The sequence below is a fragment of the Sinocyclocheilus anshuiensis genome, unplaced genomic scaffold, assembly GCF_001515605.1.
Source record: "Sinocyclocheilus anshuiensis isolate Anshui unplaced genomic scaffold, SAMN03320099.WGS_v1.1 scaffold86, whole genome shotgun sequence".
NCBI lineage: Eukaryota > Metazoa > Chordata > Actinopteri > Cypriniformes > Cyprinidae > Sinocyclocheilus > Sinocyclocheilus anshuiensis.
In genome coordinates, this window is record NW_015547662.1 from 400,495 (window position 1) to 413,834 (window position 13,340).

Here is a 13,340-nt window from a genome sequence, read left to right on the forward strand (position 1 = left end):
AATGCCCAAAAAAAAAAAAAACGTCTACTTAATGTTAATAGAACGTTATTTATAAATTATTTAGAATTTAGAAATTGGAATTTTGAATTTTGAAACGACCATTGAGACAAAAAAGCTAAAAAAAAAAAAAAAAGCTAATTTAACAAAAAACGACCCAAAACCCCGACATTCTCACAATTCTCATTTCGCCCAGTTCTCCCTCTTTTTGTTTCATGTGAGGGGGGCGCTCCAACATAAACAAAACACGTCTCCGAACAGGCGAGCAGATACACACTCAGTACTCACAAACACTCAAACACACACTCCTCGGGAGAGACGCTCGCTTGTGCAGCACTAACGGAGCGCTAGCTCGTCAAGTTGGTTGGTGGCACAAAGAAGCGGGTGACTGCTCATTGTTCATCTCCTCAAATCATAAAGGAGAGATGTCTGGGACGGGCTACCAAGGGAAGAAGAACATCCCGCATTTGACGGTAAGATACCGGCTGCGAGACGACCCTGCTGCTCCCCGGTAAATCCTGCGCATGAGGGAAACGAGAAGGGATTAAATTCTTAGCAAGCCAACAACGCAGAGGCCGCATAGAAGAGCACTGAAATCAGCCAACGGAAGGGTGACCATTACTGCTACAATGTGGCAAAGCCAGGCACACATCCCTGCCGTGCATGAAGCGACGAATGCTCCGATTGCATTGAAAATAGATGCGGGAATAAATAATGAATCAATGCAGGAATACAGTAGCTTTGTTGGGCGCGTTTCATTTGACAAATGGCGAGTGAATTTGCGGCGGACAAGACGCAACAGCGTCTGTCGCCAAGAGCAGAAATTTGAAATAAAGAGCCTTTTTAAATGCCAGTGTACACATTAAGACAAAGAACTGGAGGAATATGAGCCATATGTGCTGTATTTTTGCGTGTAGTTATGAGTAATGGATTACAACGATCCTAATCCTTGACTAAAGCAATCTTTGCGATCTGTGCCTGGTTGACATCTAGGAATAGCGCATATATTGAGGTTTTTTATCTGAATATGCAGCCTAAATCAGCTGAGGAAAGCGCCATGGTATGTGCCTTCCTGACAACTGGATGATGTGAGGTTACCATGGCAACCTAACATCTTTCCACATTACCACATTTGCTCTTCTCTGTTCATAGAACCCCACCCATTCACAGAGTGTGAGGCTGAAACTGTGCAGAAGGCTCTTTTATCAGTGGTTGTAAGAGCACTTCACTGAATTGCAAATATAGCAGGTAAAATAAGGTTTAAACTGGTGTTGGAATTACTTATTCTCTTGCTCTCTCTCTCTCTCTCTCTCTTCCTCAGAGTGAGCGGCTGCTGATTAAAGGTGGAAGAGTGGTTAATGATGATCAGTCGCAATATGCTGACGTTTATGTTGAAGATGGAATTATTAAGTAAGACATCATGCACAAGCAAATGCACACTTTTTCCAAAGCACAATGCAATTTTTCATTAACATTAAAGGGGTCATATGATGCGATTTCAAGTTTTCCTTTCTCTTTGGACAGTATTTGAAAAATAATGTGTTTTTTGAACATTAAAGCATGTCAACATATTCTGTTACACCAAATACACAAAATAATGATCTTTAAAAAAGCATCATATGACCCCTTTAATATAAATATGAATGATGCATGCATGAAACCTGCTCATCGATCACAGTCACATGCAAAAAAGTTCTTAAATGGCTCTATGCAGCATCTTATAAAATATATTAATTTATCTTAATGGTAGTGGAATGTTATTTTAAGGTTAGCACAATGTTTCTGAAACTTAATTTTATTAACAACTCACCATCCTAGAAATGTTAATATGAGATATTCCAATAATGTAAAAATGTCCAGTTTGCTTAATGTGAAAGGAACATTATTTCCAAAGAATTCATTCATATTTAGAAATCAGAAATTGTGTGTGTGTGTGTATGTATATATATATATATATATATATATATGTTGACATATGTTGAAGATTGACTTAATGTCATGCACAAGCAAATGAACACTTTATTTCCAAATCGCAGTGCAATTTTTCACTAGCAATTGCATATAATTAATATGAATATCAATGATACATGAAAAATGGTGCATATTATGAAATGTAAGGTATATGTATATACCTTATGGTTGGGGTTTGAGACTTTTTGATTCCAAGGACCCCCAAATATAATGATTGCCAGGGACCCTTTTATAAATGCAGCTATATGTTTTCTTGCACAAAGACCCATTAATACTGATTAGATAATTAGTTTGAAGTAAAAAATAAAATAAAATCTGTTAACAAAAATAAAATTAAAAAAACTGTGGCTGTCAATAGAATGTAATAATGTGTAATTGCATTGTATTTCATAACATTTTATTTGGCATAATATGACATTCTCCTGTGGCATCAGGCCTTAAAAATCTCTTTATAACCTTGATGTTTTAATTAAAAACCTACATTTGAATCTTTCGTGTAATGTAGTACATTTGTAGTATGTATTTGGTCCCATGAATATTTTTTCCTTCCTTGGCCCTCTCTGCGCTTTATTAAACCCTCTATCTCTCCTACAGACAGGTTGGGGAGAACCTGATTGTGCCAGGGGGCGTGAAGGTGATTGAGGCTAATGGGTGTTTGGTGATTCCTGGAGGTATTGATGTGAACACCTGCCTGCATAAGCCTTACCTAGGCACTCCACCTGTAGATGACTTCTACCAGGGCACCAAAGCTGCTCTGGCAGGAGGAACCACTATGATCAGTAAGTCTGGAGGAATTGTTATTCAAAGAAAGAAAAGTTTAGGAAGTTTATCTTAAAAAAAAAAAGGGACTTAAAATGACATTTGATCTCAAGATTGTCTCATTTGGGCAAAGGTTCAAGTATGTTGAATATTTAGGATGCAGTGCCAACTTCCCTAGCAAGGAGGACAAATAGGCTGGACTAGGACTCACTTGCATCTCCCTTCGAGAGCAAAGCAGCGTCCCAAATATGTCTGTTGTTGCTACAAGGACATGCCCTAGGAATGCATCTCCTGCATGTCAGCTACAGCCAGTCAGATTTTGTCTCTTGAGCCAAGAGGTTTTTATGGTTACAGTAGTTAATTTTCTTTATACTACGGGGCCGTTGAATGCTTGAATGTGATTGGCTGACGAATGTTCTGAGGTGTGCAATTATTTTCAGGGAAACGTACGGCGAACGTAGTTCCAGGCAGCTGTCTTGACCACATTACAGTTCCATATCACTTCGCATAGTTAACTGTAATAACGGAAATTAGCATACAGTACCTATACAGCACACAGGAATTACTGCAATCACACGTGCTCGCACACGCACACTACGGTCACGCAGTTTGCACAAAAAGGTGTTGTCAGCGCTGCCCTGACGATTTTATCAGTTAGCCTATATAGTGTAGCAACTTAAAGGCTACACATGACATTTCTCACTAGCGAGGTAATAACAGCGCTGTTTAGAGACGCTGCTGCAGAACACTGTTGAGGGACGTACAGAGGTAGCCTAATTCACACAAGCTCTCTCTTTCTTTCTCTTTCTCTGTGTGTCTCTGTCTCTCTCGCTCTCTTTCTAATAACTTCATTAATAACTGCATTAGAATGCTATCAACGGCTCAAGCCTCCATTACCAGCTTTAAAATTACGTTTTGGAACTAGCAAAAGAGGCGTTGGATGAGATGCAGAAGAAATAATCCTACAATAGCGATTTAAGTAGAAAAACTGGACGAATCCCTTTAAATATATCATCTGATCGATGTCTTAAGGTGTGGTAACCGTAGTATAAGCGGAATAATTGACTCCGGGCCATTGAATTATCAGAAAAATAATGCACACCCGAGGTGTAACGGCATTGAGGGTGTGACCTTGGGTGTGCATTATTTTTCTAATAATTCAACGGCCCGTCATCAATTATTCCTTACTTAAACAATGAATCAGAACTATTAGCTGTTGTGAGTGACATCATTTCCAGCCACAAAGAGTGAAAGGAGTTTTTGTGCACGTGAAAAAAGTATTTGAGGAACATACAGAGATTAATGGAGTAATCAAAGACTAAAGCAGCAAACTAACAGCATCTTCAATAGAAAATAATAGAAATGACTCAATAGAGTCTACAAAAACCAACCAAAAAGCTCAAGACCAGTTTGAGCAGAATCCGTCATCTTCTCTTTCAGTTGACCATGTGACTCCACAGCCTGGTGAGAGTCTATTGGAGGCCTTTGAGAAGTGGCAGGAAGTGGCTGATAAGAAGTCCTGCTGTGATTATTCACTTCATGTGGATATCCCACATTGGCATGAAGGTGTGAAGGAGGAGCTGGAACAGCTGGTACAGGAAAAAGGTGAACACATATTTAAATTTGTAATCACATATTTGAATTTTGAATTTCAACAACTTGAAGTGCTAATGATTGTAAATACACTTATTGCTCAAATGTTTGGGGTCAGTAAATTGTAAAAAAAAAAGTATGAATACTTGTATTCAGTAAGGACACATTAAACTGGTTAAAGTGTCAGTAAAGCCATTTATAATGTTATAAAAATCATTTAAGATAAATGTTCTTTTGAACTTTCTATTTATCAAAGAATCCTGAAAAATGTATGAGTTGTTTCTAGAAAAATATTGAGCAGAACTGTTTTCAACATTGATAATAATGTTTCTTGAGCACCAAATCAGCATATTAGAATGATTTCTGAAGGATCATGTGACACTGAAGACTGGAGAAATGATGCTGAAAATTCAGCTTTGCCATCACAGAAATAAATTGCATTTTAAAATATATTGAAAATGGATAACTGAATTTAATTTGTATGTCACAATATTACAGTTTTACTGTATTTTTGGTAAAATAAATTTGACTTCTTTCAAAAACATTGAAAATCTTACCAATCCCAAACTTTTGAATGGTACTGTATATCTTTGGAAATACATGTTAATGTTCTCTTCTTTTGGCAGGAATCAACTCTTTCCAAGTGTACATGGCTTACAAAGGGTTATTTCAAATGCCTGACTCTCAGGTTAGTTGATGCTGCCGTTTGCAACATTGCCATCTACTGTATGCTTCCATCTGTAGAACGTTCTGCACTGTAATATAATCAGATCTGATCTCTCTTTCTCCCCTATAGTTGTATGAAGCGTTCTCATTCCTTAAGGAGCTGGGGGCAGTGGTTCTGGTTCATGCAGAGAATGGAGACCTGATAGCACAGGTTGACTAATGAGCAAATGCCATACAGTATTCCAAAATATTTAGGTGCCATTTACTGTTTTTTAATGTTTACAACATTTGTGTTCAAGGAACAAAGCAAAATCTTGGGAATGGGCATCACCGGTCCAGAGGGCCACCCACTGAGCCGTCCAGAAGAGGTGGGATCAATAAACAAATTGGCGAATGAATTATAAGTTTAACTGAGTAACTGTTTATCCAGCCACTTTCAGTGGTGTGAAGCGTCCTGATGTTGTCTGTTTCACAGCTGGAGGCAGAGGCTGTTTTCCGTGCCATCACCCTTGGCAACCGAGTCAACTGCCCTGTCTACATCACCAAAGTGATGAGTAAAAGTGCAGCTGATACTGTGGCCACTGCACGGAAGAAAGGTGATTGCAAATTGTGAAATATTGTTGCATGCTGAATTCATATTTTAATATTTTTGAAAGAAGCCTCGTATGTTCATCCAGGCTGCATTACTTCATCAAAAATATAGTAAAAATGGTAAAATTGTGAAATATTATTATTATTATTATTATTATTATGTTTTCTATTTTAATATATTATTAATATATAATTTATTCCTGCGATGGTAAAGCTGAATTTTCAGCATCATTACTTCAGTCTTCAGTCTCACATGATCAGAAATCATTCTAATATGATTTGCAGCTCAAGAATAATTTTTTTATAATTATCAATGTATGTTCTTATATTATTAATGATCTTTTTTTAGCATTCTAGAAAGTTGAAAATAACAGAATTTATTTTATTTAATTTTCCTTTTTTTTCTAATTAAAAGGCTTTACTGTTACTTTTAGTCAATTTAATGCATCCTTGCTGAAAAACAGTTAACTTCTTTCAAAAAAAAAAAAAAAAAAATCTTACTGTCCTTAAACTTTTGAATGGTATGAATGGCATACATTTTTTTAAATGAATCCATAAATTTGTATGTATTCTTTTCATTGCACTGGCTTTAGGCTCTGTTGTTTTTGGTGAGCCAATCACAGCCAGCTTGGCAACAGATGGATCACACTATTGGAGCAAAAACTGGGCAAAAGCAGCAGCCTATGTGACCTCTCCACCCCTCAGCCCTGACCCGACGACACCTGACCACCTTCACTCTCTACTGTCCTGGTAAGAAATGTAGAGTTATTTCTACATTTTAAGACATCTGTGACATTTGCATCATTAGTGTAGATGCAGTGAAACAGTGGAGACTTTGGGCAAGTGGCACTATCTACAAATTTTTTATCTACTCTCTCGATTACTTTGGCTCTTTGCTACACCCAGACCGCAGACACACCTTTTCCTGGCCCCATTTCTAAAAATAGATCAGGCTTTCATCTCCTGTTACCATGGTTACAGAGCACCATCATCCTCTCTCCCCATATACACACACACACACATAACTTGTAGACTTGCAGGCTGTTAGACTATGAGAGAGATGTCATTATGTTGACAGCCACAGCCAGCCACACATACGATATGCACACACACACACACACACACACACACACACACACACACACACACACACACACACACACACACACACACACACACACACACACACACACACACACACACACACACACACACACACACACACACACACACACACGCACACACACACACACTCACAGGCACAGGCACAGGGATTCACACACACACACTATCACACAGAGGCAGACTGACACAGCTGGACAGAGGACATTTATTTTTAGCTTAGATACATTAGACGGGTCCAAAGGATGAGAGGAAATTCTAGAAAAAGATCAAAGATCAAGTATTAGATTATATGTATGATCTGAAGACAAACAACAGTCACACATATCCATAAGGTTTATGGATGCATACATCCATTTGGATTCTACATATTTAATTGAAGCTGACAAATTCAGTTGGGCCTGGTTGTATGGTTAGCCCACATGAAGAAACCATTTCAGTTTCACAGAAACCACTGTACACTGATGAAAGTCACATGATGAATCAAAGCTCATGACAAGCAGCTTTTCCAAAGCTGAGGAGGTAAATACTAATATGTAAAACGTGCACAGTGTCATTCACACAAATACTAAACACCATCATGGTAACATTAATGTAACAACATTAGATGACCCCTAATGTACACAACTGATAAGAAATAACTAAGAAACATAGTTGTTTTAACGAAAAAACATCAAATGTGAAATGGAATTCTGGGAATGTCAATTCACAGTTTTTCACTGTAAATTATACATTCCTTTTCACTTCCAAAACCTGTATATTGCTGTAAAATTACATAATGTCCAATACAGTTTTTCACCGTAGGGAACTTGCGGTTTCACTTTATTTTGATGGTCCCTTTAACACATTCTGTTGACTATAAGTAACGTTGCACCTACATGTCTACAGCTGAGGAGGTAAATACTAATATGTAAAACGTGCACAGTGTCATTCACACAAATACTAAACACCATCATGGTAACATGTATGACACTAAAATAATGCAATAAACATTAATTTAACGACATTTGATGTAAGATAAAAACCCTAATATACATAAGTAATAAGAAAAAAAATGAAGAAACAGTTATTTCAACAAAAAAAAAACATCAAATGTGAGGTGTCACACAGGGAATTCTGGGAATGTCAATTTTTAAATGGTTTTTCACTCTAAATTATACAATAAAAGTAGTTCATTTCACTTCCAAAAACCATAAATTTGATAGCATTTTACTGTAAAATTACATTAAATAAGGTATTATAAAAGTTATAAGGTATTATATATATTATAAAAAGGTTAGATCTATTACAGCTATTCACCGTATATATAGTACATAAACTTACTGTTAACCAGTTAACAGGTTTTTGCTACAGTCTCTTACCATTAAAATCATGATCATTTTTTACAGTGTAATTTTCCTGATGCTAGTTGCTCAATAAGCAAATCTTTTGTCAGTTTAGTGGAAATGTCTAATACTTTCTGCTCAATCTGCTATCTCGAATAGTAACTAAGCTGGTTGGTCAAAAGATAGAAAAGATATCTAGGGACATGATCTATTAAAAATGCAAAGAGTTGTCATATTTATCCCTCAGGTTTTTGAAGTGTAATATCTATGAAGTTTGCAATGAATTTGAAAGTGAGCACTGAGCTTTTCATTTTTTTTTAAAGAAATTAATACTTTTATTTAGCAAAGATGCATTCAATTGATCAAAAGTGTCAGTAAAGTAAACTTTATAATGTTACAAAAGATTTAAAAGGTTTCAAATAAATACTGTTCTATTTGAAATATCTATTCACCAAAGATTTGTTTTCTCAAAAATATGCAGCAGCAGCTGTTTTCATCATTGATAATAAGAAATGTTTCTTAAGGAACCAAATCAGCATATTAGAATGATTTCTGAAAGATCATGTGACACTGAGGACTGGAGCAATGATACTGAGACTTTATCACAGGAATAAATTACATTTTAACACAGGTATTTTAAATTGTAGTAATATTTCACAGTATTACTGTTTTTACTGTATTTTAGCAAATAAATGCAGCCTTGGTGAGCATAAGAGACTTCTTTCAAAAACATTTAAAAATCTTACCAACCTCAGACTTTTGAACAGTAGTGTACAGTTCTATGCCACATTATGCAACCTATAAAGAAAAATAAGGTCACAAAGAACATCACAACTAGCTCTAAAGGGCAGATCATGTTCTGTTTGGAGCTGCTACCCCTGTAGTTACATTTCTCTTAAACTTCTATCTTCAGTGGGGATCTGCAGGTCGTGGGTAGTGGACATTGTGCTTACAGCACCTCTCAAAAGGCCATAGGGAAGGACAACTTTACTCTTATACCAGAGGGAACCAATGGAGTGGAGGAGAGAATGGGTTTCGTTTGGGACAAAGCTGTGGTAAGTGCATCTGCATGTATGTTTATATGGACTGAGGTACAGGTTGCATTTATCAGTAACCACTCAATTTGTTCCCTACAGGCTATGGGGAAGATGGATGAAAACCAGTTTGTTGCAGTTACAAGCACTAATGCAGCCAAAATCTTCAACCTGTACCCTCGTAAGGGTCGGATAGCAGTGGGTTCAGATGCTGACATTGTTATCTGGGACCCTGACAAGATCAAGACCATCACAGCCAAAGCACAGCAGTCGGTGAGGACTACAAAGCTCTGCAAGATGCTGGAATATTGAACCATACTCTGGATGGCTGTTATTTAGTTATTTAATACTGAATTGGGGTTGTTTAATTTTTCCAATCTTTTTATAAAAAAATAATACATTTGCAAAACTAAATTTTTCCTAAATCTTAAAAGCTTTCAAAATTTGAATGGTGATTTTGTTTATACTTTGAAAAACACTGGAAAATGGGTTTTCTTCTAGTGCATCACTCTTCTTCTATTTCTAGGCTTTGGAGTATAATATTTTTGAGGGGATGGAGTGTCATGGTGGTCCAGTGTATGTGGTCAGTCAGGGTAGGATTGTGTTTGAGGAAGGGAAGCTCCAGGTTCAGCAGGGGACTGGCCGTTTCATCTCCCGCAAGCCCTTCCCTGACGTTGCCTACCTGCGCATTAAGTACCGCAACAAGGTATGACTCTTAATCCATTGATTATTTCACTGACCTTCACTTAGTCTTAGTTAGCTATGCTGTATATATAAACTACCATAAACTACCATTAAAAAGTTTAGGTTCGGTATGATTTTTTATGTTTTTGAAATAAGTCTCATGCTCACCAAGGCTGCATTTATTTGATCAAAAATACAGTAAAAATTGTAAAATTAAATATCTGTTTTCTATTTTAATATACTTTAAAATGTAATTTAGTCTGTGATGGCAAAGCTGAATTTTCAGCATCATTATGCCAGTCTTCAGTGGGATTTTGTTCCTTAAGAAACATTTATTTTTGTCAAAACAGTGATACATTTTTTTCTTCAGGATTCTTTGATGAATATACAGTATATTTCAAATAGAACAGCATTTATTTGAAATAGAAATATTTTGTAACGTTGTAAATGTCTTTACTGACACTTTTGATCAATTTAATGCATCCTTGCTGGAAAAAAAGCATTAATTTCTTTTTGAAAAATTGTTCTCTGAAAAAAAACTCTGCTCACTTTCAGTTTCATTGCAGGCTTCATAGATATTACACTTAAAAGACCTGAGGGATGAATATGACAATACTTTGCTAATTTAGTAGGTCATGCCTACAAATATATCTTCTATCAAAAAATACAGGAAAACAGGAATATTGTGAAATATTATTACAACTTAAAATAATTGATTTCTATTTTAATATTTTTTTTATGTAATTCATTCAAATCAAAGCTGAATTTTCAGCATCATTACTCCAGTCTTCAATGTCACATGATCCTTCAGAAATCATTATGATATGCTGATTTGCTGCTGAAGAAACATTTTTTATTACTATTATACATTTTGAAAACCATTGTGCTGCTTTATATTTTTGTGGAAACAGTGATACATTTTATTTTCAGGATTTTTGCTAAATAGAAAGTTCGAAAGAACAGCATTTATTTGAAAAGAAATCACATTATAAATGTCTTTATGGATTTTTAGTCAATTTAATGCATTCTTGCTGAATAAAAGTATTAATTTCTTTAAAAGAAAAATCAGAAGTGTAATAGCATATTGGCTCAGTATTTGCTTAGCATTCATTTGATAAATAATAATGTCATAATGAACTAGATGTGTTGTGATATGGTGCAGACTGTTAAGAAAAGCACCCGTCCTTTAACTGTTTTTGCCAGATGATGAGTAAGCAGGGAGTTTCTCGTGGGATGTATGATGGTCCAGTATATGATGTCCCAGCAACACCCAAATACATAACCCCAGCACCCTCCGCCAAGACCTCGCCCACTACACACCAGCCTCCACCAATCAGAAACCTGCATCAGTCTAACTTCAGCCTATCAGGTAAGATGGGATCAGACTATAGAGAACATTACCTTTTCCAATATATTCCCTAAGAACATAATATTCAGAAATTCCTTTGAATAATGTATCATTTTATCAGTATTTTACAGCAAGTATATTTTTATGATTATTTTACTATTAGGGGCTCAAATCGACGACAACATTCCTCGGCGCTCTGGCCACCGCATTGTAGCACCCCCTGGTGGTCGTTCCAACATCACCAGCCTTGGATGTTGACAAATCATCAGTATTCTCCTCTCACAGGGCCATGCTATTAACAGATTTTTGTGCAATGCATGCATGTCAAAATATCACTGTACCTTACCTGTGCAGTAAATGTCCCATCCACAGTGAATATTACTGTGTGCATTGTGCACAATAGTCTCACTGCTAAAACATACCTATATAAATATCTATAGATAGCTAGACAATCACTAGAAAATACTTTATATCTGTAACAAATTTTAGAAAATGCAGCATTTAAGCAATGCTAATATAACTACTCACATTTTTGAGTTATTATACCCTAATTCTGCTGATGTGACCCCAGTGTTTGCGACAGTGTTGAAAATGTCCTGCTTTGAAGCCCTGTGAAACCAGTCACTGGTCATCCCAAAAAAAATGGTGCTCTTCCTGCTGGACAATTTACAGAACTGAAGATCACTTGTGTTAGTGATGATAAGGGACAAGTGCTAGAATGCAGGTCTGAGATCAGTTTTGGTATAGATGTAGTGCTAATAAGTACATTGTAATGCTGAGTGACGATCTGCTCTTACAAGCACTCTCATGTTCTCTGTGCACTGAAATGTTTTTAATTCTGTGTTAGCAGTCTCTTTGTGGTTAAAAATGGCGATGGATTGCATGATCTCACTTTTAGATGTTGGTATTATTCACATCTGACCTTTCGATTCTTACTCTCTCTTTATACTTTGAAGGAAAATTTGATCAGTTGTCTTATCTAATTTGAATTGTTGGTTTTACAAGAAAACTTTGTTAGATCACTTTTTATTTTAATTCTGTATTCAGTAAAACAGCTGCATGCCATTTTAGCTCCTCCAAGCTCTTGACTGCGAGGATTTTGCTTATTATAAAATTAGATGTTGACTAGAGAATTATTCATATTACCTCAGTATCACAAATGCAAAATCAAAGAAGAATGCAACTATATGCAAGCTGCAAGATTTTTTTATTTGTCTGCAAGACCCTCATCTGCGATACAAATTATGACATCTGGAAGAGCAAGTCACACATGCGTTCAGAAAGAGCTGAAAATGCTTTCATTTCATCTGCCTGTTTTTTTTCCCTTCTATTGTGAGATTTTTACAGTATTGCTCCACACTAGCCTAACGGTACTAGCCTAGTCACTGTGTATGCTAAAAGTCTTAATACTAAACATCCACTGGATAAATGGTATTCGCTCTTGTTTTGGACCAATACAAGGGCAATTCCAAGCCTGCTGTATTATTTTCCATACCCCATTGTGATTTTCCATACCCCATTGTGATTGCCTGTGGTATATATAGTGTTTATGAACGATGCCATTTTTGTTTTTGTAGGATGATATCCTCTAATGCACTTATTGACTGTTGAAAATGATATTCACTTTGTTATGGTGAAATAAAGTTCATAAATAGATGTCGCTGTTTGTTTCATTTGTGTGAGATTGCCTTTTTCTGAATTAACCATATCTGACAGACATGAACAAAGAAACCTGGGGTTGTTTTATTTGTCACAATATTTTGTATTTTAGTCAGTTCCTGTAGACACGTCTTGCCAACAAATAAATATTGAAAATTCCACCAGTACTGTCCAGAAAAAAAAAAAAAATGCAACTTCACCACCTGCAAAAACAAAGCTTGCTTGGATGGAGACAGACAGAGCAAAAGTCACATCTGAAAAAAAAAATGGATAAAAGATGAAAAAAGAGAAAGACTAAAGACAAGCAAGTGAGATTCTAATGAAGATACAAGATACAGAAAATAAGCAAACATTACTCCACCACCTGCAGAGTGAAAAAGAATGGATGTAACGGAGCCCGCATGCAGCGACAAAATCAGTCTGCAGTCCTCTGTTAGTCAGCTGGAAAGGGACCTTTCTTGTTCCTTCCCAAAAACGGCCCAAAAGACAGACAGACTAACTTTCATCTGTAAAATTTTCACTTGACTTTTTTCACCTGTAGCTTCATGTGTTCACCACTAGATGTCCTACGTAGTACTAGTAACTATTATA

At 36.3% G+C, this 13,340-nt stretch overlaps 1 protein-coding gene across 1 annotated transcript in view; it reads left to right on the forward strand.

Moving 5' to 3' along the window:
* Positions 1-11,348, forward strand: part of LOC107702260 (dihydropyrimidinase-related protein 1-like) — a 13,260-nt gene extending 1,912 nt beyond the window's left edge. Inside the window, exons 2-14 of the mRNA XM_016504517.1 lie at positions 1,319-1,407; positions 2,563-2,747; positions 4,168-4,332; positions 4,947-5,008; positions 5,117-5,197; positions 5,286-5,354; positions 5,462-5,582; positions 6,171-6,327; positions 8,938-9,079; positions 9,161-9,331; positions 9,585-9,764; positions 10,946-11,111; positions 11,254-11,348. Of these exons, the coding sequence (XP_016360003.1) occupies positions 1,319-1,407; positions 2,563-2,747; positions 4,168-4,332; positions 4,947-5,008; positions 5,117-5,197; positions 5,286-5,354; positions 5,462-5,582; positions 6,171-6,327; positions 8,938-9,079; positions 9,161-9,331; positions 9,585-9,764; positions 10,946-11,111; positions 11,254-11,348 (1,683 nt within the window). The remainder of the gene's footprint in view (positions 1-1,318; positions 1,408-2,562; positions 2,748-4,167; positions 4,333-4,946; positions 5,009-5,116; positions 5,198-5,285; positions 5,355-5,461; positions 5,583-6,170; positions 6,328-8,937; positions 9,080-9,160; positions 9,332-9,584; positions 9,765-10,945; positions 11,112-11,253) is intronic.
* Positions 11,349-13,340: the final 1,992 nt, after the last annotated feature.